The sequence below is a fragment of the Anthonomus grandis genome, chromosome 4 (assembly GCF_022605725.1).
Source record: "Anthonomus grandis grandis chromosome 4, icAntGran1.3, whole genome shotgun sequence".
Lineage (NCBI taxonomy): Eukaryota > Metazoa > Arthropoda > Insecta > Coleoptera > Curculionidae > Anthonomus > Anthonomus grandis.
Genome location: NC_065549.1, coordinates 16,203,830 through 16,229,397, shown reverse-complemented (window position 1 = coordinate 16,229,397; position 25,568 = coordinate 16,203,830). Strand labels below are relative to the sequence as shown.

Sequence of the window (25,568 nt, the reverse complement as noted above, 5' to 3'; positions counted from 1 at the left end):
TAATTTATTTAATTAGCCCTGTCTAGCTGAAACGTTACATTAAAAGAAAATCTTAACAAGTTATAATCCTAATTAGAAAATGAAATGTAAGTAGATAAGTAATCTTCAAACTTTCAAACACCCTATAATATATTAAATCTACCAAAAGAAAATTAAATTAAAAAAAAAAACTTTCAAAAGAAAAGTACTATATAAAAAAAAATGAAAATCCAATCTCCCCTTCCTTCCTTAATTTCCATACATTTTTTTAAAAATATTTTTGTTGAGCCTTAGTATGGGTATGTTCTAATGGAGGACACCCCATACTGGTAAAAGAGCACTAAGTGGAATTTTACCACCACCAGCTAACTGTACAAAGTTAGTCTACCCATTGACTGAGTTGGACAACTCCAATGTTTCGCGCCACTGAGTCATCCAACTTCCGCCAAACGCCCACTTTGTAGAGCGGATTTTCTTTTTCCTTTTTAAGCATCTAGTATATAAAATTAAAAAAAAAAGTATATGGAAAGCAAAAGGAAAAGAAGAGGAAAAAAAAAACTCCCTATAATATAAGAAAAGTTACTTGGAACCACTAATTGTTTCACCCTGTAGTACCAAAATAAGAAAAAAAAATTTACTTCAAGTATCCTTTATACTACTTGTGTACACCACCCTGTATAATTCTATAATAAAATTAAATTAATTTAAAAAAAAAAAATTCAGGGATTAAAGTCCACCCTGTATACCAACAAAATTCAATGAAGATTTATTAAATTGATTAAACAATAAAAGTTGACCCTGACCTTCCTATCAGTAAAACAAAATCCTATTTAAAAAAAATTATTTAAAACAACCCTTATTAATAAGTATGTACTTGTATATGAAAACCACTAATAAGTCATATTCCTGCCTAAAATTAAATTATCAATGTTTATAGAAAAATTCTCAGAATTATTTCTTGTAAGATACCAAAAAAAAAAAAAAAAAAAAAAACTAATTATTGTCAATAACAGGAAAGCTATATATAGTAAGGAATGCTATTCAATGTTATAGTCCCTACATATTTTATCTCTATACTGTCCATGCTCATATACCCAAGTCACAATAATCACAATATCACCATCACTATCTACTAAATCACCCCCCTGAAAGTTAAGACAATTCATGCCATCAGCCGGAGATAAAGAATGGAGAAAAAAAAATATGTCAGTCATAAATTTAGAAAAATGAATTATAAAATATGTGAATATTTAACAAAAAAAAATGAAATGTTGCATTACACCATCTGTATGTTATGCACTGAAATGTCGATATTTAAAATAAAATACTGTTACATAACTTGCCATGAACATTAGCCACCGCCAAATTCAAAATTTACAATACATTAGAAAATAAAAAAAAGTATCAGAAACTTAGTTATCTTAACCTTTAAAAAATCATCACACCCAAAAGAATTTATCACAATTCCATGAAACTTCACCCCCCAATTATCATCATATACCCAGGTATGAGAATTTTAAAACAACCCTAGAGAAGATGCAGCAATACCCAATGTACAAAAAAATTATATCTATATATATATATTAAAATTGCTGAAATAAATTTAAATTTTTGTTTTATTAAAAGTGTCTTACCTCAAGATAAGTGAGGATGACCAATGACAACTTTTGACCAGAAAACTTTTTAAAATTTGGGCGCCATCTTGTTATGTTAAAAATATTATCCCGGCAAGACTATCCGGTTTACAGGGGCTATTTCTAGGGAGTTGAGTTTGTTCGACAGTCTTGGTTTAAGAGTTCTAAACAACAAGAACAACTCCCTAGATCTGATAGGTTCCAGAAACCCTGTTAAATTTAAAAGATGGAACAAAACAAAAAAAAAAAAAGAACCTATCAGGCCGGCTTCGTGGGTTCTCTGTATGGTCAGTTGCCTCAGTCACACTCACTCACTCAGTAGTAAAACACCTTAATTTAATTTAAATAGGGTGTTTATTAAAGTCATACTCAATAGCTTAATTTATCAGAAACAAGGAGTTAAATCTACATGGTAAGTAAATATAAGTAAATATACAAGATGGTCTTAAAAAGGTAAACAAAAATAAATAAAAGATATATATATATACAAGTTTATAACCCAAAGGTAGATACCTGAATTCGTCAGTGATCACTTCGGAAGCATTACATAATAAGGCGTAACATTGAATTGTTTTAATTTAGATAATTATACCATAAATATAGTTACTTAAGTTTTAAATATTAAAATGAGAAAGTGATAATAAATTCATGTTAAATCATACAAAAAAAATCAAAAGAAGAATATGGTTAAGATTAAAAGAATGTGCTTACGGGTCAAGTTCCATGGTGTTCTTCTTTCGGGGGCGAGAGCCCGCGATGGGCAATTTTTCACCACATAGGGCTTACGGCATGATGTGTGTTGACGGGGCTAAGGGCGGCGAAATTATTTTTCAGGCTTCAGGGCGAAATCCTCATTACTGCTGGGTCACGGCTGGCGGTTTACACTGTCATATTTAAGGAGCCCTAAGAGAGATTTCTCAATGGAAACACGGAACACCAAATAAAATGTCACCAACGGTGAAAACTACTTACGAAGTTTCGAGAGGCATCAAACTACTAAAACCCATCCTGCTTCAAAAATACTTCGTTGAAACTGAAGAAACACTAATGCATTTTAGTTTTAGATGTTATTTTAGCAAAAAAGGTGCTGGCGGAGAGAGATGATAATAGATTTATTTCAAACCTCTCTCCGTCACAGCGGGCAGCACGGTTCACTCTTGACGGACGCAGGAGCTGGAAAGACCCCCAGATGCGTCGCGGAACTGCTTAAGTAGTAGTCCAAAAGACGTCTGGGCGCAAGACCGGAGATTGAGGAACTTCACTCGTTACTTTATGGGTTTAGCCGCTATGGGCCCAACCAAAACCCATACATAGGTCACTAATAAGCAAACCATGGAGTGCCTAGTGGAAAGTACAATTACGGGCCAAATCGTAATAATTCGACACGCGGCGCCACTGGCGTCCGCTTTAGTAAACCGGTTGACCAATTCAATTGCCGTGAAATCTTCTCCATGCACAGCATATTGTAAACAATAACAAAGAATTAAAATGGTGATAATATTGATAGTGGTTTAATGTAATTATGGTGGGTGTCTCAGTTTTGAAAGAAAAATTTAGAATAAAGTCATTTTTAAATATTTTAACCAAATGAATAAAAGTTAGGATTCTCCAGATCCCGTCTAAAGCGCAATTAATCCTGCAACAGGTCTTGTCTTTTAACTTATTCATAAGAGATTTGAGTGATGTAATTTTTTAATCAAAGCATCTTGCTTTAGGTTGACGATTTTAAACTATAGAAATTCACTGAGCCCTATCTTGACGCTGAGCTATCTCAGTTTGATTTAAATAATACTATTAAAATTTAATGTAAAGAAGTATGTATGTACTTCGTTTGGCCATTTTAATAAAATTAACATTAACAATACACAATCAACAATAAGAAACTTAAGTCAGTTAAAGATTTAGGTATTCTTTTTGATGACAAGCTAACTTTTTTACTGCCCATTTTTGTTCTTATTAGCAGAAGTATGCGTAGTCTTGGATTTATTACTTTAACATCTTTCTCTTTGACCTGTTTCTTGCTTGAATATGCATCTGTAATTTTATCCCCTTATTATAAAGGCATTATCATATTAAACGTATTGAGGATACACAGAGAAGATTGTTAAGACACCTTGTTTATAGAGCTGAAGTTTATATTTTTTGTAAGTATTTTATCGACTGTAATGCTGTTAGTATCCAGTTTGATATCCCTGATCTTAAAATTAGATGGCATCATTCTGATGCTTTCACATTTTATAAGGTCTTGAAATTCATTATTGTCTTACTATCTTGGAACCAGTTTATTTTAAGACTTGTCAAAGAACGGTTAACTCTTCTATGTTTCGTTTAGCTTTTCATTCAGCCTTTTATGAGTTCTTTCTTCATTTACTACGACTTTGTATTTATTTATTGCAAAAAATAACTAATACCAATTTTCCGGCGACTTACGGTCATTCAGTTCAACAATCGTCAATCTTAGGTTTTACCTACCTTCCTTGTATAGTGTTAAGTTATTTTGTGTGAAGTTTTTAGCTTTGTTAATATTTATTTGTTCTAATGTAGGCTTCTGGGCTTTTAACTTTATATATATTATTTTGCATATCTAATATTATTCTTCTACATTTCCTCTGACATATTGAAATAAATAAAAAAAATTAATAAATAAATAAATTCTACGAAAATCTGATTAAATTTTTTATTAGACTTTAAAGCTTTTTTAACCTGTCAACGTCAAGGACACTTTTTTGAGCCAGAATCTGTATAATTGCCAAAATTATTACTTTAATGGTATTAAAAGAGATATAATAAATAAATATTGTTTTTATCATACCAAAATGCTCACAGGCCAATTCTAGTCTAGGGATAATCAACCTAACCTGCAATAACAAGAACAAACAATATAAGATATTCTGCAACATGAGAAAGTCCGATTTTATTTTTAACCATTAAATCCAGCCATGGAAATGCTCTTTTTAAGTTTATTATACACTAAAACAGCATTAAAAATACTTGTGAAATACCTATCACAACAAAAATAAGGAACCGATAATTTATTTATACACCTGAGATCGACGCCACATTTTTTCTCAATTCTTCTTTCTTCAAAAACTTAATTTTTCACAAAAGTAAGCAGCAGCGGAGATACCAAGCAATCTATGCATAAAAACAACCACTTGATGAAAAAAAAGATTTTCTACATGCAACCATTCAAGAGCACAATTTTTTCGGACACTGTCACATTATCTTAGGTTAAAAGTAAATTTACACATAGCATTTGCAAAGAAGTGTTGTTTAAGTAAGCCAGAAACGTGCATTTCAAAACTCAAGTCTTTCTCGAAAATCATATCAAGATTTTTAGGTTAGCTACTAATTATTTTTAATTAATTTTTTCTGATTTTTTAAAAAAGAGAAACACCTTACAGAATATTTTCTTTACATGAATGTGCAAAAACTTGATGACTAAATTAAATGAAGCTAAATATGCAAGGTGTTTTTAGAGTTCAGTCATTTATTTTAACACCCTTTTCACCTAGTCTCGTTCAAACTCGTCAAAAGAAGTTAATATACCAAAAATCACCTATAGAAAAGTTATATAATAGGAGAGAGTTACTTGACATTATTGAAAATTATTTTTAACGTTTTTTGAATAAGCTAAATGGTTACCGTTTTCACAAAAATGGTTGAAAATTATTCTTATTTGTTCTAATAACACCCAATCCTGCTCGGGGAATCCACGACTCTTTACAAGCTTTGAAAATAAAATCCGTGTTTCCACGAATTAAATCACAAGAATCTTTAATGCGCTCTTATAGTTGTTCCGGAGAATTTACTGCTTTATCATGAGATAGTAGCAGCAAAAGCGGCAATTCCACTTTTCCATTGTAGTGACCGCAATGGAAAAGGCAGACTTGCTGGGTCAGATGTTTGCATCAAACTCTACCATAGACTTATGAGTAGAAGGCAAAACACCACCGACTTTGCCTAGACAGGCTTCTTTGATGCCAGAGATTTTCCGAGCGAGTCTCACAAAAGTATTAAAAAAGTGACGAAATATTAAAAAAAAGATGTCGGTAGTACTTTGAAAAATATCAGTGTATTAGAAAGTATACAATCTATAAAGCATAGGTTTCAAGTTTAAAGACGCCACGTTGTTTAGTATTTGTTTGGTAGCCATCAATAGTGAACGTTTAGAGTGAATTTGTGAAAATTGAGAAAATTGGTCATCGTTATGTGATATAATACTTTTATTTGAATCGCCTCAGCCCAACCAATATAAAAGCTGAACTGGATGCTACTCTGGGTGAGTCTGCTCCTTCGTTAGCAACAGTAAAATATTGGGTAGCAGAGTTTAAACGAGGCCGTACGAGCTGCTAAGACGAGCATCGCAGTGGTCGACCAAATGAGCAGACGACTTCAGAAATTTTAAAGAAAATTCACAAAGTGGTACTGGATGATCGCCGACTGAAAGTTCGCGAGCTAGCGGACATAATAGGCATTTTAAAAAGTGCCGTACATCGCATATTAACTGAAAATTTTGACATGAGAAAGCTGTGTGCAAGATGGGTGCCGCGTTTGCTCACACTCGAGCAAAAACAGTGTCGTGAAGATGTTTCAATTGAGTGTTCAGCGAAATTTAATAGCAACAAAGCAGAATTTTTGCGTCGTTTTATAACCATGGATAAAACATGGGTCGATCACTTCACACCTGAGACAAAAGAACAATCAAAACAATGGACTCAAAAGGAAGAACCGGCTCCAAAGAAGGCGAAAACCGTTTCATCTGCAGGCAAGGTCATGGCGTCGGTTTTTTGGGATGCGCAAGGGATAATTTTCATTGAAAAAGGTAAAACTATCAACGGTGAGTATTATGCGAACTTATTGCAACGTTTGAGCGAAGAAATCAAGCAAAAACGGCCGCATTTGGTTAAGAAGAAAGTGTTGTTTCATCAAGACAATGTTTCAGCTCACAAATTCGTTATTGCAATGGCCAAAATTAACGAATTAAAGTTTGAATTGCTACCTCATGCACCCTATTCCCCAGATTTAGCCCCCTCAGATTATTTTCTGTTTCCAAACTTAAAAAACTGGCTCAGTGGTCAAAGATTTTCCAACGATGAAGAAGTGATGTCTGCAGTTAATGGCTATTTAAAGGCGCAAGACAGTTTTTATTATAAAAAGGGTATGGAACTTATAAAACATCGCTGGGAAAAGTGTATAGAGCTGAAAGGAGATTATGTTAAAAGATAAATACATTTTTTTTCCAAAATTTTCGTGTTTTCTTTCTTGGGTGGGGTACTTCTGAGACCACCCTCGTACATAAAAGATAATAAAATACATCATAATATCTCAGACACACGTTTTTTCAGGGGATGTAAGCCACGCCTAAATAGTTTAAACAATCCTAGTAATTAGTAATAATTTTGTAACACCTTCAAACTTGGTGTGTTAATCAAAGTTTATAAAATAGACGACATCATATCTCAAAGACACACGTTTTCGCAGGGGATATAAGCCACGCCCAAATAGTTTAAAAAATCGTAGTAATTAGTAATAATTTTGTTATACCTTTAAACTTGGTGTATAAATAAAAGATAACAAAATACACCATATATTTCAAAGACACACGTTTTCGATATGTTAAAATATCGTAGTAATTATATAGTAGATATATCGTGTATTTCATGATCTTTTATTTATAAATCCCCTATTTGGGGATGGCTTACACCATTACCTTTTACCTTCATCTCTTGAAAAAACGTGAGTCTCTGAGATATATCGTAATTTTATTATCTTTTATTTATACACCAAGTTTGAAGGTGTAATAAAATTTTTAACAATTACAGTGATTTTTTTGATTATTTATTATTTTACAAACATTTATCTTTTATGACGTAAGAAGTGTGCGGTTGTGCTGACATCACCGTTGTACAACCTTTTGTCTCTATCATACAGAAAAGGCCTCTTCCCTGCAAACTTGCGTTGATGGTAAGGGAGAAACTTGTCAATCAGAAAATTTTGAAATATCTTGAGCCCACCAATATCATTAGCGACCGTCAGTATTGTTTTCGCAAACAAAGGTCTACTGACAATCTGTTAGCTTATGTTATGTATGTCTGGACCGAAGCTCTCGAGAAATATGGTGAATCCTGTACAATAGCTCTGGATATTTTAAAGGGATCCGATAGGTCCTGGAATAAAAACCTCTTAAACAGATTCTTATGGTTTGCCACAAACTCTCGTTACTTGGCTTGGAAGTTTCCTCATCTCTTCTATCAAGTCGCCTAACCAAATGACTTCAGCCGACAACCGTTGCCAGGTAAAAAGTATTAATGCTAATATTAACATCATTTTGAAGTAGGGTTAATGCAATCTGATTAAGTTTAACCCAGCTAAGATTCAGACTGATGTATTTACAAAGAAGGCTGCCCTTGCCGTCCCAAGTATTACCATGTCCGGGCTTAGTTTGTTACTATCTTAGTCGCTTATTAGTTGTGGAGGTTGGAAGCCAGTATTAAGTAATTGTATTAGTATTGGCATGATTATTTAGCGGGAATAAGTTATTAAAAAGTTTATAAAACTTGGGGTTGTCTTTAAGTAACGTAAAGGCTGTATACACCATAACACCTTTTAACGCTTTACATACTCATATTCGTCCCTCTCTTGAGTGTTCACTGTATGGAGATCTGCACCTAAACACGCTTTGAAGTTTGATTTCATTCAGAAAGGGGAAATTGAATTTGCCCTTGTGTGCTATTGAATTTCGTAAAAAAAATTACAATTAATATTCCATTCATTCTATTCCATTCCATTTATCCTACACTACATAACACATTTTATTAACTACACCACTATAGAAAGTGTATTTCCGAAAATGTGGAAGGAAGCACTTGTTATACCACTATTAAAAAGTAGTTCTATTGAAAATATCATGCAACTGCCTCCTATCAGTATTTTATCTACGCTTTCTAAAATTTTAGAAAGGGTACTATACAATCAATTAAGTGAATATCTTTCCTTAAAAAAAGTAATGGTATGTATGGCTCTCTTGAGTAACATAGATCATATTTTAGGTCAGTGGGATAAGGGAAAGCTTACTTTACTAGTTCTTTTGGATTTTAGCAAGGCGTTTGACACCCTAAGTCATAAAGTTTTAATAGGTATTTTACGTTATATTGGTCTAACAAATAATGCTATACAACTGTTATCTAAATATCTTAAAGATAGAAGTCAGGCAGTTTCCTACAATTCAAATTTATCTAGTTTTCAATCTGCTACGAGCGGTGTTCCGCAGGGGTCCATACTTGGTCCACTTTTATTTAGCTTATATGTATCTAAGCTCCCTGAAGCCTTCCTATCTTGTAAGCACCATTTACACGCCGATGATACTCAAATATATTTGTCTTTCTTGCCGAGCGAAAGTAATCAGGCCGTGGCAGCACTTAATTTTAACTTAAATGAATTCTCTAAGAAAGCAAAAAGTCACAACGTCATAATTAATCCTACAAATTATTATTATTAATATTCATTGAATTTTTTTTTGCTCAATCTAATAAAAGAAACACGTCTCTGATTTTTTTTTATATTTGATAGTCAAGTTTCTCACAACTATTAAAATTAAAGCAATTAAAAAGATAATATTTAAAGCTCCCTGATTAAATTTAAAATTTAGAAATACTTTTAACTATTTAACTTCTTTAGGTAAATTTTAAGCGTTTTTAATTTTTTTATGCCAGAATTAGGTCTTCTGAACATAGTTTATTACGTTTTAAATACCCCGTATATCTCTAAATTAAATGGGTATATCATTTTACAGACAACGCACTAAACGTTTAATAAATAATCTAGGAGTCTCATAAAATGTCTATTTTTCACAATAAATGGAATCCCTTCGGGCATCAACCACGTTAGCTAAGCACCTTTAAATCCGCCCAGATAATCCAACAAAAGGATAGCCGAGCATCGACCCCGAGCAGTAATTGACTCCGCTAGGACTTACCTCAATGAAATTAAGCTGGAAAAACATCTGGTAATCGATTTTTCGGATCAGATTTCTGGCAAGGTCTATGGTCCCAATACGTTGCAACGAACCGAAGGTCCCGCGGCCCACGTCCGCAATTAAATTGTCTGATAAGAAAAGTCGCCGCAGAAATCTCATTCCGCGGAACGAGTTCGAGTCCAGCTTTTTGATTTGGTTACCGGACATGTTTAGGACCTTTAGGACTGTGTTCCGGGCAAAAGCTCCTCTATAATTAAATAATAAATCAATGTTTTTTTGCCAATATCTCTTTTTTATTTACCTATTAGAAATTGATAAGATAAAATTCATTTTCCATGTCTTTTAAATTACTCCTATCTAATTTCAAATAAAAAAACTAATATACCAAATAAGAATTTTTGTGAACAAATAAAATTTGATTATATTATAATTGCAATTGCAATTAGCAAATTATAGAGAAAAAAACTAATACCTACAGTTAAAATTATTTCAAAGTATTCAATAACTATTTTTGAATCATCGACTAAGTATCATGTTAAAAAAAATTCCTCCAACAACATCTATTAAAAAATAATATTAAATTTTTACAGACTGATATTGTTTCATTTGCCAATAAGAATCAGTATCTCTAAATATAAAATTATTTGAAAATACTTACAATTTATAATTAAAAAATTAAAGAGAAAAAGAACTAGAAATACATGACAATAGTATTTTTTTTAAATCAAGAAATGAATTATTTGTTCCTGCGATTACCAGTTAAGAATCATTGATCTTTTATTTTTGGCTTTATTACAATTAGGAATTAGTACATACAGTGCATCCGTAAAGTAGCGGATAAATTCAATAAAAATGAAATAGACAGTTTCTGAAAAAAATGTCGATTTTAATATTGGGTGTAGTGTTTTTCTACTTAGAAATTAAATATACAAGGTGATGCAAAAAAAAAGATATGATGTCATCAATATATTTTTTAAATGAAAACTACCATTTTTTAATGCAGAATCAGAAAGAATGCATTTTTTACTAAGGATAAGGTAAAAATGAATAGTGGTTATATACGCAATTTTGAACGAAAAACTATGATAAAATACAAAAGTAAAGAAATACCTTTAATTTAAATTAAATGTTAGTATTTTGGTTTTTTAGATGCTGTTGTCATTGTTGTTGTCAGTGTCAAGTAGTCAACGTATTTTGGTGCAACTATTTGAAGTATTTTTACATTTGCAAGTAGTGTTTATTCTTTTTAAGAGGCGAAATCAGTGTCATCCTGCGTTTTTTAGTAATTACGCTTTATTACCTGCTGTTATTGTATGAAATATAATAAAATTAACCGAACGTGAAAAAAACAATTTTTATGCATGATTGGTTTCGGAGATATTTCGCATACTCAAAAGGAGGTGGTTCAGTTGTTTAATGCAACCCATCCTGATCGATCGCCTATTAGCCAAAGCATGGTTAGCAGAGTTGAAACAAAGTTTCGTGAATTCGGGCATGTTCGGGATAGTTAAAAAGCTGGTCGGGGTTTAATAACTAAAAAAGATGATCTTAACGTTCTGTTAACGGTCTAAGATAATCCCAAAGCCACAATCACAGACACTGCTTCTAATGTTAATTTATCGCGATCTACTGTGCATAATGCAAGTATTGAAAAAAGCAAAGTTCCACCCTTAAAAAATACTCTTACTTCAGGAACTATCGAAAGATGATTTTGATCGCCGAAATGAATTTTGTGAGCAAATGCTGCAATTATATAATAATAACAATAATTTTGTAAAACGGATAATATTTTCTGACGAAGCAATGTTTATTCTAAACGGACATGTGAACAAACAGAATTGTCGATACTGGGCGCCCGAAAACCCTCATTTGTTCACAGAATGTGATACACAACACTCTCAAAAAGTCAATGTGTGGTGCGGTATGGTCGAAGAAAAAGTTTTAGGACGTTACTTTTATGATGATACTCTCACTGGTGAGAGGTATTTGGACTTTCTTTAAAATAATCTAATCCCCACTCTGATAACTTTGTATGCGGATTTGGAAAAACCAGACATGCACCAACGTGATCTTTTTGTTTCAGCAAGATAGAGCCTCGTCACACTATGCTTTATTCGTTCGCAATTATCTAGATGAAGTTTTTTCAAATCGTTGGATAGGTAGACGAGGGTTCATTGAATGGCCACCCAGATCGCCAGATTTAACTCCTCTCGATTACTTTTTATAACGATACTTAAAAAGTAAAGTGTATGCCAGGAAATTATAAATATTACTCCATATATGTCATTGACAACGTTCAAAAAGAATTTTTAAATCGCCTTGGTTATTGTCAGATTGTTAACAGTGCTCAATCCGAACATTTAATTTAGATAAGTATTTCTTTAATTTTACATTATATTATCATATTTCTTTCAAAATTGCTTATGTAACCACTATTTACTTGTGCCATAATTTCCACGTAGAAACACCCTAAACCAAATATTAAAATAGACGGGTTCGGGCATTTTTTTCAGAAATGGTCCATTTCATTTTAGTTGAATTTATCCGCTACTTTACAGATGCAATATATATTTTAATTTCAAACAATTAATTTTTGTTTTTATTTGCACAATTATAATTAAAAAATTATAGCAAAAAAACTAGGAGTTGGTGTAAGCAATTATTGTTTTAAAACGTCAATAAAAAAAACTATATATATTTTTTTAAATTATTTTAACTATAATGGCAATTAAAAATTATAAAAAAGCCACATTAATTGGCAAAAAACCGTTTTCAACAAATTAAAGAATAACGCCTTTAAATTTATTTAGGTATCCAACAATTGTTATTAAAACAAAAGAGAAGCAAATATGTATTATTTGAGAGTAAGTGAAAATTCATTGAGAAGAAACAAATATTTAATCAGTTGCAAATTATAAAGAAAAAAAAATATATTGAAATAAAAAGATACATCCAAACCAAATAAAAGTCAGAGCCTATAAATGCAAAAAAATATTAAAAATATTTTTAATTTCAATCACAAAATTATGGAACAAAAGAAACAATGAGCAGTGCCTAAAATATGAATTGACAAATTTTAAAGAAAAGTAAAAAAGTTTCAGAATTGTATTTCTTACTTCTAGAAAATATTAACTAATATTAAAATATAAAAAAAATTATTTATTAAATGTAGGTTAAATTATAGATTTTTATTATAGAAAAATTAAAGTTGGTTCGGCCAATAGTGTTTCTTAAATTCCAAATAAAAATCACTGTCAACACAAATATTTAGCATTATAATTAATTAGTATTTATAAACAAAATAACTTAATATGTCTACAATTCTTGTAGAAAGGTTTCAAAAGTATAGAACCCAAATATTTTTCCTACCATTGCTAATTGACAATCATAACCGTTTTTAACGATCTAGGTCTTTACATTTAATAAACTACAATGAAAGGACCTGGAAAAATTGTTTGCCTTAGTTGCCACTAAGAATATTAGTACCTAAAAATGTCAACATTAATTGAACAAATTGTTTTTAATCGACACCATTACTATTGAAAAATGTAATTAAACTAATTGTAATAGTAATTAAAAAACTATGGAAACAAATGCTAGTTTAACTGGCAAAAAACGATTTTGCCAATAGATGGCAATTAAAAAATTTTTGACAAATAAACATTTTGTGTCAAATGTCATAGTTTAACTGCCAGTAAGAATCAGTGTCTATAAACAAATCCCGATAAATACAATTTAGAAAAATTTTAAGTTAAAAGCACATTAGAGAATTTTAAGGTTATGAATCAATTGTCTATAAATTCTATAAGCATATTTGTCCAAACTCAAATAACTGTTGTAAAATAAAAAATGTTAAATTATCAATTGATGTTTCTGAATTATTAATTTATAATTTCAAGTTACAAGAGATTTTTTAGTTTCAATTACAGTTAACAAGTTATGGACAAAAAAAAAAGCAGTTGTTTTTACCCATTTTTATTTACTAGGATTTGTTGGCAAATAAGGTTATATTTGCAAACAAATAAGTTATATTAATAAAGTATTAAACAACATTTTCAACTGTCGATTAAACATTCTTTTAAAAAAATCCTCAAACCATTCCAATTATGGAAAAAAGGAACAGCTATTATTACACGTTAATGATATTTTATTTATCAATAAAAAAATTTAAATATAAAATTAGATTAAATTAATTTAAATATTACAATTATATACGAAATAGAAATTATTGACTGTTGTTTATTATTTCTGATTATTTTTCAATCAGAATTAGTATCTATGAGCTAAAAAAATTTCTTTATTTGCTACTAAGAATTAGTACTTAAATTTCAATTTTAATTAAACAAATTCTTTTTGAATTCTTATCATAATAATTCAAAAATTATTGAAAAAAATTTAAGAGTTTGTACTGCCTATTAATCTTTTAAAGTTGCAATTACGAAAAACAACCAATTAAAAAATGTAATTAAATGAATTATAGTGGCGAATAAAAAATTGTGGAAAAATAACTTGGCCGTTGTAAATTATAAAGAAAAAAATATTCTTTTAAAAAAAGAAATATGCATTTTTACCAATTAAAAGTCTATGAATAAAGAAATATTTTATATTACGTATAGTTGCAATCAAAAAATTATGGAATAAAAGGAACAATTATTTACGTTAAATATCGTTCATAGTATAAATGAATAAATTTTGAATAAAAATGAAATGCTGGAAAATTATATCTTCTTGTTTCTAGAATTTTAGATGATATAAATTAATATTGACACATAGACAAAAATTCAGAGTTTGTACTGCCAATGAAGGATTCTTAAATTCCAGTTATGAACATGTAAATAATATTAAATTAAATAAATATGCAAATATCCAATTTATTAGTATATGCAATTTAAAAAAATACTGGAAAAAAAACGTTTTAGTCAAATTTTATTATTTAAGTGCCAATAAGAATACATATACAGTTATTTTAAAATGAATAATTAAACGAATTAGAGAATTTCAAATTTAAAAATTATTTTTAAATACTTAGAATTATAATTAAAAAATCTAAGAAAAGTTCTATAAATCTAAAAATAAAATGATTGCTTTAAATGTCTACAATTCTAGTAGAAAGGTAAGAAAAGTAGAGAAATCAATTATTTTGTCCTGCTATTGCCAATTGAGAATTAATGCCGTTTTCAAGGATTTAAGCCTGTAAGTTTAATTAACTGCAATTAAAAAATATGGACAGAAAAATATATAATTTTTGTCTAATATCCTTAATTGCCACTAAAAATTAGCACCTAAATTTCAATTTTAAATGAATTAATTCTGTCTGATTCCCACAATTACAACTGAAAAATGGTTTGCTATGGTTGATAGTTTATTAATTATAACTATAATTTTATTACAATTGGAAAAAAAAAGAATTGGCACATTAAATTCATTTTTTAAATGCCAATACAATTTTTTTTAATAATTAACTTACAATAGCAATTTAAAAATTAGGGAAAAAATTTTAACTTAATTAGAAATAAACAATTTTTTTAATTAAGGCAAAGAAATAAATATTTAGACAGTTGTGAATTATATCAAAAAGAAGAAAAGAAATATTTTTAATGATATATATTTTATACTAATGAGTAATAATAGTGCGTAAGTAAAAGAAAAAATTATTTAAAATACTTGGAATTGCAATTAGGAAATTATATAAAAATAGAAACAATTATTGATATTATTTTTGTCAGGCAGTGCCTATAATACAAATTGACAAATTTAAAAAAAAAATAGAAGTTTGGGAATTGTATTTTTTTGTCTTAACAAAATATAAATTATTATTATTACCTAGAAAGAATATAAATAATCACAAATTAAATTTATTTATTAATTGTAGTTTAAATTATTGATTAAAATTTAAAGTTTGTACAACTCTTAAATTCGAATTATGTTTCTTAAGTTCGAATGAAAAATAACTGCCTATAAATAAAATTTAATTAGTTGAATAATATAGCCAATTAAGAAAATTATGGAAACTAAACAAGTTGTGTCAAATGTTATTATTTAAGTGCCAATAAAAATCAGTGTCTATAAATAAATGCCGACAAATACAAAAAAATTAAAGAGACGTTAAAGAAATTACAGAGAAAAGCTCATAGAGAAAATCAAGGTTCAATTGCCGAAAAATATTCAAATATTTACATATTTTTTTAAAAATTTGAAATTTCAAACTCTTGAAAATCAATAATTGAAATTATCAGTTGATGGTTCTGAATTAACCATTTATAGTTTCTATTGACATAAATAAAATATAATTACAATTGCAATTGCAAGTGTTTTCGTCAATATATTTTTTATATTTGTTATTAAAAATTATATAATAAAAAAAAAGAGAAATTTAAAAAAATATTTTAATTAAATAAATATTTCACAATTTTTTCAATTCTCGAAAAAAATTCTTACGGATTGATAATATTTGATTTACCAATAAGAATCTATGAATATAAACTTATATTAAATTACATACACTATTACAGTTGTACAAGCAATAGAAGTTATGGATAGTTGTATAATACTTTTTTAATTTTCCAATGAGAATTAGTGCCCATAAAGAAAATTACTTTAAAAAATATTTACAATTCTAGTAGAAAGGTTACGAAAGTAGAGAAGCAATAAATTTTTCCTGTTGTTTCCAAATGAAAAGAAGTAGGAAGTAATTTTAATTTTAAATAAATTAATTCTCTTTGGATTCACAAGTTTTGAAGAAAATTAAATGTTTGAGAATTGTATTTCTGTTTTTTTATATAATATAAATTAACAGTAATATAAGAATAAAATGTATAAATAAATATAAATCAAATGTATTTATTAATTGTAGTTTAAATTAGTGCTGCAATGTCATTGTTTGCAAATTAATATTTCTTAAATTCTAATTAAAATTTGTGCCTATAAATAAAACTTAATTAAATAAATAACATATTAAAAGAATTCAGGAAAAGAACGTGTTGTGCCAAAACTACTTAAATAGCATAAAGAATCAGTGTTGAAAAATAAATTGATTTTAAAATACAATTTAAAAAAAAAATAAGGAAAAATAATACATTAGAGAATGTCAAAGGTTAAGAATCTATTAATATTATGTAACTACAAAATCCTATAATTGTAATTAAAAAAATATAGATATAAAGTTTTTTTTATTTAATAATGTGTACTATAAATTAATATTTTTAATTACCAATTAAGAAAAACTGCCCACAAAAAATTATACATAGTATGGAAGAAATGCTATTGTTTTACTGCATTAAAACTTATAGCCTATAATTATAAAACTACTTTAAAGTATTTACAAATTTTAATGCAATTGGGAGAAAAAATTGTCTTATATAGCAACAATTAAAAAATTATAGAAAAAATAACAGAAAGGAAGCAAACAGGTAAAATGATAAATTAAAAAATTACGTAGACTGAAAAGCATATTTAGTAAATATTTAAATAAATAAAAAATTTTAGAATACTTTAAATTTAAATTATAAAAGCGTATATATAAAAAGAATATATATATAAATTTAAAAAAATATAAATATAATTAGATATATATTGTGCAAAATATTTAAAAAAATAACTAAGTATTTGTACCAATTAAAAATAAATGCTGATATATAAAAAATGTATATCGTCATTTTTAAATACACACTGTCTTTTTACGAATTTTTGTTTGTATAAATAAATACAAATTAGTAAGACAGAAGCATATCGTACTGGAAGCATATTGTATCTATATAAAAAATAGAAGAATATTCTATATAATTTTTTTTTTGAATTTAAGAGGTTTTTTCAAATTAATTACTAAAAAAGAAACCATTATTGCATGCTATAAAAATTCCTACAGAAAACAAAATTTTAGGTTGCTTATACTTATTTGATAGACTGACAGATACCTTTTATATTCCTTTAATTTTCATGAAAATTAGCTCATGGGAAAGGATTTCTATTTTCAAACAAAAAATTTATTATAAAAATTTTGAAAAACTATAGACTTTTAAAATATTTTTTTTTGAAAAATCTGCTTTAATCTCAGTCGAAATCTGCGATAATTTATCTAATTCCCCACTAATTTTTTAAAACCCATCCAGTTCTTATTTCCAAACAAAAAAATTATTTTTAGCATTAAATTATCAATCTACTAAAAATAAGCTCACAATCATAATGAAATGAATAATAATATATCTTACCTAGTCAATTCTTTTAAGTTATTATTCGAAACGTTCAACCATCCCATCTTTGTCAAATCCGATAAATGGCTAGAATCGATCTTTGGAATCTGGTTGAAGCTCAAATCTAACACTTCAACATCCCTGAGGCCCTTAAACTGATTTCTTTTCAGTTCTGAGATCTGATTGCCATGCAAATCCAAAGTCTTAAGTTTTCTATAAATATAATGTAAAATAGCATCATCAACAATAATCAAGTCAGTATCTTATAAAAGTATTGTATTTTGGATAACACAAAATAATAAATTATTGATTTATACATCTTATAAGTTGTGGTTTTCTTTATTATAACAATTATCGTTGAAACTAAAAAGATCCTGGAAATTTTTAAATTATAACCGATTAGAAAATATTTCTTTAGCTTATTTGTAGTTATTGACAAAGAATGAATTACAAGTTGTTCAATAGTCATTAGACATAGTGACTAATATGCCGATCTCTTCAATGTTATAAATGATCATTCACCCTTACTAAAATGGTGTTCAGAATTTTTCCAAAGTATTTACAAAAACCTCAAAGTTCAATAATGATTCATTTGGAAAAGAACCATGAGTACATACTTGATCATTTTTAATGATAGCATGTAATATTAAATAGTATAATTACCTTAACGGCTGTAAAGCTTCAATTGGAGGCGTCTTTAATGGTCCATTTATTAAATAAAGCTTTAGCAACTTTCCAGCAGTTTCACTATCAAAAAATGCATCTTTTGGTATGTCTGTTATATTATGGCCATTTATATTAAGTGTAGTTAAATTTCCTAAAATCTGTAAGAAAAATTATATTAGTATTTTGAGATTCTGATATATTACAATTTAGTGATATTGCACCATATTTTGCAAATTTGGTGGCACCAAGTTTTTCAAATTTTACATACTATTTTTCCATTCATTTTCAGATATCCTTTTTTTTGGAGCCTTAAGTCTGTTATGTTTTAGTTAGCATTTAGCCTTTGTATCGTTTTTTACTTCTAATGATTGAAAATGTTTTACTGTAAAATTTGTTCACGAAAATTCCTAATTTTGTATTCGTTCTTTGAGTTTATCTGATAACATAAATAATATATATATAAACATAAATAAATATACATATAATATAAAAAATAAATATTATGTTTAAGGAAATATTACTTGTTTTTATTAAAAAAATGCATGCTGAGATGATAATAATAAAAAAACTTAGAAGTTTTTAAATAATAGGTGCAGTTATATTTTCTTTGGATTAGCTGGAAGAAATAAATTTGGTCCAGTTAGGAAAGAATTGAGTAAATTTAATTAACTGAAAATCAATGATGAATTCATATATTTTGTTTCTCTTTACACTAGACTTATGAGTACACGATAATAAGTCTGAGATAGCCAAGGTCAACATTTCTGTTATTTTATATAAATCATCATAGCCCTGTCTATATCACAAATCTGATATAATATTGTAAGAAAACATTACAAATGAAATTAAATCCTCTAAATCTACTGAAGATTCTGAAAATGTGCTGTTGAATTTAGGATCAGAAGAGTCAAATTTGAAAATTCTGGGTTTGGAATTTTGGTGCTGTAATACCTAAACTTTCTACACAGTGACTTTTAGTGCCCTTAAAGCAAAAACGAGAAAAACTTTTTTTGCGTAATAGTTTTCATGTCCAGTAGTGGGTATTCAAAAAAAAAGAATCTTCAATGTTAAAAGACTATTAAGGGATTATAAGGGATAAACCCAAGGATTTTGAATATAATAAAATTAACCAAAAAACTGTAGTTGATATAGTTCTTGAGATATTTAATCGCTAGCTTCTTATCAAGATGAAGAGAAAACTAAAAAAAAATAAGAAAGCTAAAGTAATTTCAAACTTAACATACAAAAAAAGGAGAAAATAAAAAAATAACGAATTTAAAAAACTAATTTACTTATTAGAATATTTTGATGATCTTTGGGGTGATATACAAGGGATAGTATTGTACTAAAAAACTTTTTGGTCAGAAATTTCCAAGGTCAAATTTATCGATGACCACCCCTAATATCGAGATTCTTCCAATTGCTAGAAATTTATTATGATTTTATTATATTTTTTTACTACGGTTCTATTTAAAAAGGTTAAATAAAAGTAATACATAAATAATTAAGGCAAACTTTTCAAGAAACTTAAAATCAAAAGAAAAATCGAATACCTTTATTTCTAAAAATCAATGATTTTTAAACTACATGTTAAAATCCCATATAATGTTATACGATTTAGATAATAAAATAAATAAGCCTATTAAAGCATAATTTTTTACCATTTATTTGAAAATGATCTAAATATAAATTCTTTATCATATTCTAATATCTGCATCATTTTCAATTTTTTTTATAATGTGAAATTATAAAATTGAAACATTTTCGCCGATGTAGTCTTTTTATCGAAATTTTATAATTATTACTTTTTTATTTCTTAAATTATAGCTTTTACCATTTAAAAAATAACTAAGGTGTAACTAAATTACAAAATTTCAATAGTCTGATTTATTTCTTAATTTATGACATTTAAGAAAATATTTCATTAAAAAATAAATGATTTATGGTTAAAGCACACTTTAACATTTTTTTTGTCGTATTTGCAGAATATCCCTAAAGTTGAAAAATGTTCCTAATGTGGAAATAAAGAGGAAAACAATTTTTTAAATCTATATTTATAATTTTTTTAAGTAATATCAAAGGTATTATTAATAGAGTTAAGAAACTTTAATGTATTTTTATTTAGTTTGAAATTTATAAAATAAAAACCTAAGAAAGGGGATATAGGAGAAAACAAATAACGAGTAAAATAAAGAAACTATTCAGCACCAACCTTTGCGACTAAAAGTTGTAATAATCAAAGGATCCTCTTTATAAAGATCTTACATAACTGCTTACAAAATTTTAGTGTCCTAAGGATGGTCTTATAAAGGTTGAAATATCGACACTTATAAAGAGTTTATGTTTTATTTTGACTCAATCCAATAAAAAACTGCAAATGAAACAAAAAACCTTTTATTTAGTAGAGGATATTTCGAGCTCTATAAGATTATCCACAGGACTCTAAAATTACATAAATAGTTATGTAATATCATTGGTAATTACAACTTTGCGTCGCCAAACTTGTTTTTATTCCTTATTGTACAGTTTCTTATTGTATATATTCCGTAAATATAGATTTAAAAAAATTCTGGGTTTTTTCCTAATTTGTTGAAAGAAGCATTTTTTCACTGCCAAGAGAGGACAAAATAAAATTTGTAGTGTATAAAGCATGTTTTAACCATAAATTATTTATACACGGTGGGCAATTTCAATATATGCACTCAAATTGCTCCAAAAGTAAGCGAGATACAGAAACATTTAAAACCAAAGTTGTTCAGGGCATAGGGGGACATGTATCTGCGGAGATCATTTAGACCTTGAGATCGTTTTTCAAGGTCAATTTGAAGACAGAATAATTTCTTTAAATAGGAACCCATATTTTTTGTAGGCGATTCAAAATTTCAAACTTTGCTATCGTAGGTCAAATCAAGGTAAAATTATAAAAAGCTGTTTATCAATGTTCCTGTTTTAATTAAGCATTTTAAAAATTCTCTAGCAGGTCTATCAAGCAGAAATGTTTAAATATCCTTAACAATATTGACCTTAAGGTCAATTATCAAGATCATATTCAGGTTGGAGTAATTTCATTTATTTGGAAACGACGACGCGGACGTAGTAAGTTCTGTTTTCTTTGGGGTGCTTGATTAGCGTGAATCTCCTTGCCTCTCATGAATTTAACTACGAAGTAAATGTTCAAAGTTGCCTCGATTTGCATGAAGACACAAAGTTAAACGACTATGAAATGTGCGTACGGTGCTTAAAAGAGTTTGTCTTCACGAATCGAATATTGTCTCTTATCGTAGGTCGTTGTTGTAAAATAATATTCTTTAAATAACCCCACAAATAAAAATCTGTAGAGATCATATTGAATAAGTTTGCAACCGGACCTCCTCGTTCAATCCACCCAGCGTAATTTTCGTACAAAAATGATCTAGAGTTTTCTGTAATTTGATCTTGATTTGACCTTTTCAAGGCTACGATAACAAAGCTTAAAATACCATTGTAAACATACAATTTTCCGCTTTTTTCGAATCCTCTACAAGAAATAGAGGTACCTATTTATAAAAATTATTCTGACCTTGAATTGACCTTAAAAAACGACCTCAAGGTCAAAATGTGCTCCATAGATACATGTCTCTCTTTGTCCTGTCTAAACAAATTTCGTCTAAAATATTTTTCTATAACTCGTTTAATTTCGGAGCAATTTGAATGCATATATTAAGATGGCCTACCCGATAGTTAAAATAGAATAAAACTATAAATTACTTTTTCTTAGATTTTGTAAATCCATTTTAATAATTACTCATTTATTCATTTTGTTCTTTATATGTTTTTTTTCTTTCCTTCTTTTATTTCCTTTTTCGGTTAGTCAATTTATTAAAGATTTTTTTTATTCCTAAAAATTGTTTCTAGTATTAATTTAATTTCTACATTTAATCTTTTATTTACGAGATATAAGGAAATATATATAAGTTCTAATTTTAATGTTTAATTTCAAAATAAATTATTAATAATTAAAACACATTTTTCAAATTCTATTTTTCTGCCTCAATAGTGCAAAATTAGTAAGATTTCCAGATTTTTTTATAAATTTAACGAATTTCAAGTTATTTTAACGAATAACAAATAAATTATTAATACAAATAAGAGAAATTTAAGGACAGAGAAAAAACATTTTGCTTTAATTTATATTTAAAAAATACCAAACTGAAAAAGAAGACGAAGCAAAAATTATAACAATATAAAGAATAAAATAAACAAATACATAATTATTACTAATAAGTAGTGACTAATTTATAAAAAATTACAATAATTTGATTGTTGGTGTTTATTTAGCTACATGGTACGTTTCGATGGTGGTTGTGTATGGTTTGACAGCCATCAATGTCAAACTGTGTTAACATTTCTGTGCAGTAAAATTTGGAAAATCATTATGTTAAAATTTACTTTCAAAAAATTAATCTCTACTTTAAGTTTATAGAGTACTTCTTCAATACCGTTTTTCAATATGTTTAACATAACTGGCCTAATGCGCAAGAAATTTGTGCAGTTTCTGATTGTTTTTGCACTAATTTTACTATTCTCAGTTCAAAACCATCAACAAGGCAAAGCAGTTAGCGTTGGTAGCGTAATTGTAGGCATCAAAAGCTAACACATTTCAGCACCCTGGTGCCGTCGTATAGGACCGTATATGTAAATATGCGTACGGAACCACAAACAGAGAGAAAAACAAAGTAATGAACAAGAGGAAAGATTCGAAGTAGAAAAAAAACCTCGTTAAGATCTTAAAAACGATCAAGAAGAGCATCTTAAAAACCACAGAGAAAAATAAGAGGAACGATATTCACGACCTCGAGAGGATCTTAAAACGAAGCAAGGAAAACTAATGACCCACGTCGAAGCATCAGTTGAAGAAGGATTTGGAGAAGTACATACAAAAATACGAAAACTAGAAATAAAGCGTGCCTCTCATTTATTTCGATCTTAGAATACGAATTATGAAAGTTATGAAATGCCAAAATTCAATGGCAAAGCAGCAAGGAGTACTTATTTGAATCGAAGCAAATATTGCTGATGTAGCTGTAAGTGTTAAAGAAAACTGCCTTTCGACTATGAGGAATACTACGCTAAAAAACGCTCATTTTTGGGTATATGACTTCGTCCACAAACATAATTGTCGTATATAGAGCGAAGACAATCCTCAAGCTCACTATTACATCCATTACAACGAGTCACTATTACATCACTACTGCAATCACTATTTTGCGGTTTATACACTGGCGACATTATTATTCATTGGGTCCTTATTTCTGTCGTGATTAGGAGGAATCTGCCGTTAGGGTGAATGGCGAACGCTATCGAGTCATATTGAATGATTTTTTCCACAAATGATTCATTCAAACATCGACGACATTTGGTTACAGCAAAATGCCTCTTGCCATAAAGCTCGCCTAATCATCGATTTATTGCAAAAACAATCTGGTGACAACTTCTAAATATATAGTCCTAAAAGCTGGCTTCCTCGTTAATGTCTCTCGATTACTTTTTATGGGTTATGCATTAAAAATGATATATGTGGATTTAAAAATGGAAGTTGTAAAGTGTGTTTTAACTATAAATACTTATAATATTTGTTTTAAATCATACAATAAGATGTTAAATTATTTGTTCTTAGTAAATTGATGAATAAATAAAATTATTGCAATTTCATATAACTTAAATTTGTTATTCAGAAAAATTTCAATGATTTTATTTATTTATTAATTTACGATATCTAAGGATATATAATATATAATTTTAATGATTCATTTAAAAATAAATTGTGTATAATTAATGTTAAATCATTGGTTTATGGTAACAAATCGGCAACTCTTTTAGTACTGGAACCCAATTTTCAAGCCACCATTGACGCCATACGGCCAAATTTATTGGAAAAACTAGTGAAAATAACGAACAAGATAACGAATTTTTTTAATTCGGAATAGAGGTAAGGATATATTAAAAAGTAAAGTTAAAAGAACGAGTTAATAACTGTTATAAATTTTACTTAACAAGAATATTATGACGTTTATATTTGTGAGTAGTAAAAAAAGGTTAAATTTATTGATAACTACGCCTAGTGTCGAAATTCTTATATTTGCTAGATTTATTTTGATAATATTCTTAGAACATATACATATATATTTTTCTTATCACAGTTATATTTAAAAAAAGGTAAATGAATTTTCAATGAACTAAAGATCCAAAAACAAATCGACAACCGAATCCAAATTTAAATTTTTAAAACATTTTTTTGAATCTACATTTATCTTTTTTTTTATAATATAAAATAAATTAAAACGACTACGAAGCTTTGAATTTTTTGTACTATATAAAATAAAAAATCAAAAAGATGAGAAAAATAATTATTGGGTAAAATAAATAAATAATTTTGTACCGAGTTTTGGGAGCTAAGGTTGTATTTCTCAACAATTCATTTTATAAAGATTTGACATAACTATTAACGCAATTTTAGTGACAAAAAATAATTTATGTTTAAAACACAACAATATAAATATTTTTTTTTAGATATTCTGAAATCAAAAATAAATCAGATTATTGTAATTTTATAAATTATTCACCTCTTAATGATTCACATAATATATTAATTTAACAATAAATTGTTTTTCTCTGTTATTTGTATTAGTATTGATGTATTATTCAATAAAAAATGATAAGTGCGAATTTTAGATAGAAATCCCAATTTTCATTTTTATTTTGATACGATAAAGCCTTTCCACTATAAAGGGAAAAATTAAATTTTTAAAGTTATTTTTAACCACAAATAATATATTTTACGTTATTCGTCTTTAGATCTTGCAAATCGAAAATAATTGAAATTCTATAAATAATAAAATTATTGTTAAAAAAAAATTGTAATAATTTTATAATTTTAATGTTTTATTTAAAAATAAATTACTTAAAACAAAATTTTCAAATTCCACTTTTTCCCACTGCAGTAAAAAAAGTTTTTTATGAATAAAAGAAGAGGAAAATCCAGATGAATTATTAATACAAATAAAAAAACTTTAGGAGTGAAAAAAAAACATTTAATCGATATTTACAAAATAATAAGCTGAAAGCAAAAATATATAAAAACTA

General features: G+C 27.9%; 1 protein-coding gene across 1 annotated transcript in view; it reads right to left on the bottom strand.

Annotated features, from left to right (window-relative positions):
• The window catches only part of LOC126735578 (toll-like receptor 3), a 148,311-nt gene that overhangs the window by 75,813 nt on the left and 46,930 nt on the right, over positions 1–25,568 (bottom strand). The window contains exons 4-6 of the mRNA XM_050439608.1: positions 18,444–18,604; positions 17,799–17,993; positions 9,592–9,838 (exon numbers count right to left, since the gene is read on the bottom strand). Of these exons, the coding sequence (XP_050295565.1) occupies positions 9,592–9,838; positions 17,799–17,993; positions 18,444–18,604 (603 nt within the window). The remainder of the gene's footprint in view (positions 1–9,591; positions 9,839–17,798; positions 17,994–18,443; positions 18,605–25,568) is intronic.